At 42.5% G+C, this 1,987-nt stretch overlaps 1 protein-coding gene across 1 annotated transcript; it reads left to right on the top strand.

Moving 5' to 3' along the window:
• The first annotated feature begins 256 nt into the window (after window positions 1-256).
• Window positions 257-1,987, top strand: LOC104434219. Its single transcript, XM_010047191.2, has one exon. The coding sequence runs from the start codon at window positions 257-259 to the stop codon at window positions 1,985-1,987; it is 1,731 nt and encodes a 576-aa protein (XP_010045493.2).

Raw genomic sequence — 1,987 nt, 5'->3', positions numbered from 1 at the left:
GATCTGATCGTATCGTGTTGGTCATTTGCACACCATTCAGTTGTATTTTTCACGATTTACATGTTGCTTTATTGTATAGAAATGTCTTAAAAGAGCATAATCAGACATGTTGGAATAATCACAAATGTTTATCCAGATTTTTTTGCCAATTGTATAATTTTGATATTATAGTTAATTTGACTGTACAGAGCAGGGATTACATAAGGAAAGAAGATTTGGTGATATCTACAACAGAAATTATTCGAACCACTACGAGATGGAATGCAATAAGAATTTCAACGCTAGGGATAATGACAGTGCGGCTGATGCCAATTGTGCTCCAGCCCCTTCTCGTCCTATCAAGCCGTCATTTTGGACACAGTGCAGTGCTTGCCACGTGAAGTTTGAATACTTACTCTGCTACTCAAACAAGCTACTTCGCTGCCGCAATTCCAACTGTCGTAAACCCTTTGTTGCTATCGAGATTGCACCTCCACCAATGGAGGGAAATGGTTCATCTCCTTCAAAAGCTTTCTTTGAAGCACAACCATTTCCAAATAGAATGAGAAACAATGTTTACGCATTAGTTGGAAGGCAGACTTCTCCTACCAATGCTGGTTCAACAAGCTTCTCGGGTATTCATTTGCCCGAAAAGCTTGCTTCTTCAGATGGTACATCAATTAAATTTGTGAGTGATAAAGGTGCCCTTGCTCCTGCATCATATTCTCCTCCCTCGGGCGTGCTTGAGCCTATAGTTTGGCATCGGAAGAGGGATCGTGAGGAGGCAGCAACTACAGTCAAAGAGAGGTGCTCAGGGATGATTCAAAGGTTGAAAGCTGGTAGTGGTTCGGTGGGCATGTCTTCAAATGTTAATTCCCTAGAAAATGAAGGGATTAAAAAAAGTCAAGTTGGGGAAGGTGGCATGAATAAGAAAGTCACAGAGGATGCTAGCCTTGCCGCATTTGCAAATGGTAGAGGACTTGGCTCAGGAAGTACATCTGGATCCCGAAAGAGGAGATTGGAGGATAAGAGAAGGGTTAATTTCGGCGTGATTAATCAGTTCAATAGCTTGAGAAATTTATCTCGTATTGAAACACAAAAGATGTTAATATGTAAAGCAAAGAAGGAAATTTTTCAGAAGATCAATGAGTGGAGTAATGGAAAGGTGACGGAGGGGTACGGCGAAGAGCAGAAAGCTCCTCCAAATGGTGCGAAGACAATTGCAGTTAAGCATAAGAAGCCCATAGATGGTAAAGACAAAGTTCATTTGAAAAAGCCTTCCCCTGCCATTTCTAATGTTGAAACTGAAGCGGAGAACTTTGTCTTCAAGCAAATGCTTATAGCCCCAGATTTTCATGATTTCGACAATGATCGGACGGAGGTTTCATTTGCTAATAATCAAGTTTGGGCTGTTTATGATGATGATGACGGGATGCCCCGTTACTATGCTCTGATCCACAATGTCATAACATTGAAACCGTTCAAGGTGTGCATTAGTTGGCTTGGTTCCAACAGCAACCAAGAACTTGGCCCTATACCTTGGGTTAAATCTGGATTTGCCAAGACCTGTGGGGATTTGCAGGTTAGGAAATCTGTTGTTTATGGCACCCTTAATGCTTTCTCTCATACGATGAGGTGGACGAAAGGCACAGGGGGCTTAATTCAGATTTATCCCTTGAAGGGAGATGTTTGGGCTTTGTACAGTAACTGGACAAATAATTGGAATGAGTCCACTCCAAATGAAGTGAAACACAGCTATGACCTGGTTGAAGTGATTGAAGACAACAACGAGGACCGTGGTATAACCGTTGCTCCACTCACCAAAGTTTGTGGGATGAAGACTGTGTTTCGAAAGAATTCAGATCCATGTAAATTATGGACGGTTCCAAGAGAGGAAATGTTCCGGTTCTCTCATCAGGTCCCCGCTCACTTGCTTACAGGTGAAGAAGGTGCGGATGCTCATATTGGATGCTGGGAGCTTGATCCTGCATCCACAGGGAGCTGTTGA

This window comes from Eucalyptus grandis, chromosome 2 (assembly GCF_016545825.1).
Source record: "Eucalyptus grandis isolate ANBG69807.140 chromosome 2, ASM1654582v1, whole genome shotgun sequence".
Classification (NCBI taxonomy): Eukaryota; Viridiplantae; Streptophyta; class Magnoliopsida; order Myrtales; family Myrtaceae; genus Eucalyptus; species Eucalyptus grandis.
Note: the sequence above shows the minus strand (reverse complement) of the source record. Positions and strands in the feature narration are given on the sequence as shown.